At 33.6% G+C, this 2,357-nt stretch overlaps 1 protein-coding gene across 1 annotated transcript; it reads right to left on the bottom strand.

The window, feature by feature from the left end:
• Positions 1–406: 406 nt before the first annotated feature.
• LOC140919084 (secreted RxLR effector protein 161-like) lies at positions 407–1,069 on the bottom strand. The gene is made up of 2 exons (XM_073364601.1): positions 632–1,069; positions 407–538 (listed from the first exon to the last, which is right to left on the bottom strand). Exons 1-2 carry the CDS (start codon positions 1,067–1,069, stop codon positions 407–409), a joined length of 570 nt encoding a protein of 189 aa, XP_073220702.1.
• Positions 1,070–2,357: the final 1,288 nt, after the last annotated feature.

Raw genomic sequence — 2,357 nt, 5'->3', positions numbered from 1 at the left:
TTGATTTTTGTAAGCCCTGGTTTTGGTTCGAGCCATTATTTTTTTTTTAACAGAAGATTGATGAAGGGAAAGGAAGACTGATGGGTTCTGAGAGAGAAGAGAAGTTGAATAGTGAAATAGAAAAAGGATGACCGTTTTACTTAGAGTGCAGTTGATTAAGAAGAGGATGAAGTGCCACGCGTGGGATTGATTGGATGGGGTAGTTGAGCATTGGGAAGGAGGAAAGAGAAAGCATGTAGCTAGGCAGATAATGAGTAGCCGTTACTTTTTAGAAAAATAACAGTCATTTCCGTAAAAAGAGGTATTTTAACAGTTAGTGATGATGAGGAACGAGGATCAATCTTGAGTGTTTAAGCAAAAACGAAGATTGATCTTCGTTATGACCAGAATGGTCTGGTTGGCGTTTTTAACGATCCTGACCAGGATTTTGCATGATATTTAAACGTTTTTTGATGGAATTAAAAGTTTCTTCAACAAGGGGTTTTGTAAAAATGTCAGCTAACTGATTATTTGTATCAACAAAAATTAATTCAATTTCCTTTTTACTCACATGATCCCTAATAAAATGGTGCTTTATTTCAATATGTTTTGACCTTGAATGTTGAATAGGATTCTTAGATAAATTAATAGCACTAGTATTATCACAATATATTGGAATATGGGAGTACCTAACTGAATAATCTTCAAGTTGATTTTTGATCCATAATACTTGAGAGCAACAGTTTGCAGCTGAGACATATTCAGCTTCAGTAGTTGATAGAGCAATTGTGTTTTGCTTCCTACATGACCAACTTATCAATGCTTCCCCTAGGAACTGACATGCACCACTTGTGCTTTTTCTTTCCATTTTATCACCAGCATAGTCAGCATCGCAGTAAGCTACAAAATCAAAATGAGAACCTTTGCCATACCAAAGGCCAAGATCAGTAGTACCTACGAGATAGCGAAAAATTCTTTTGACTGCTGTTAAATGAGATTCTTTTGGCGAGGATTGAAATCTAGCACATAATCCTACTGCGAAAACAATATCTGGTCTACTTGCAGTTAAATAAAGTAAAGATCCTATCATACCTCTATATTCTTTTTCAGATATTGATTGTCCATTTTCATCTTTATCTAATGAAGATGATGGATGCATGGGAGTGGACATAATCTTGGCTTCACTCATTTTGTATTTTTTTAAAAGATCTTTGATATATTTTTCTTGACAAATGAAAATTCCATTTTTATGTTGTTTAATTTGTAACCCAAGAAAATATCTCAATTCGCCCATCATACTCATTTCAAATTCACTTTGCATGAGTTGTGAAAAATCTTCACACATTTTTTCATTTGTTGAACCAAAAATAATGTCATCAACATACACTTGAACGATGAGTAAATCATTTTTACTTGTTTTCTTAAAAAGTGTTGTGTCAATGTTTCCGCGGAAAAAATTATTTTTGATTAGAAAAGAACTCAATCTTTCATACCAAGCTCTAGGAGCTTGTTTTAAACCATATAAGGCTTTTGTGAGTTTAAAAACATGATCTAGTTTCTGTTGATTTTCAAAACCTGGAGGTTGACGAACATAAACTTGTTCGTTTAAGAAACCATTTAAAAATGCACTTTTAACATCCATTTGAAAAAGTTTGATATTTTTATGTGATGCATATGCAAGAAGAATTCTTATGGCTTCTAACCTTGCAACTGGAGCAAAAGTTTCATCATAATCTATTCCTTCTTGTTGATTGTAACCTTGAGCAACTAACCTTGCTTTGTTTCTTATAACTTTTCCTTCTTCGTCCAGCTTATTTCTATAGACCCACCGTGTTCCAATTATTGTTTGATCTTGTGGATTTGGAACAAGAGTCCATACCTCATTTTTCTCAAATTGAAGAAGTTCTTCTTTCATTGCATCAATCCAAGATTGATCAATTATTGCTTCTTTAATGGATTTTGGCTCTACTTGAGATATCATTGCCATGTTGCTGTTTGCATCATCTCTAAATGACATTCTTGTTCTAATGCCATCAGCTGTATCACCAATGATTTGATTTGGAGGATGATCACTTATTAGTTTCCAGCTTCTAGGAGGATTTGGAAAAGGAGATTGTTCATCAATCTTGTTTTCCTGAAGATCGATCTGCTGTGTTTGCCCAGATTGATCTTCTTCCTCTTCATCTTTCTTTTTTAAATCGAGATCATCAAACTCATCAAATAAAATGTGTATACTGATTTCAACAGTTTTGGTTCTTAAATTAAACACGCGATATCCCTTAGATTCAGTTGAATATCCTAGGAATATAGCTTTGTCCGATTTTGCATCAAATTTTCCCAAGTTATCTTTGTTGTTTAAGATGTAACAATAACAACCA

The sequence above is a fragment of the Cicer arietinum genome, chromosome 8 (genome assembly GCF_000331145.2).
Source record: "Cicer arietinum cultivar CDC Frontier isolate Library 1 chromosome 8, Cicar.CDCFrontier_v2.0, whole genome shotgun sequence".
Taxonomy (NCBI): domain Eukaryota; kingdom Viridiplantae; phylum Streptophyta; class Magnoliopsida; order Fabales; family Fabaceae; genus Cicer; species Cicer arietinum.
Note: the sequence above shows the minus strand (reverse complement) of the source record. Positions and strands in the feature narration are given on the sequence as shown.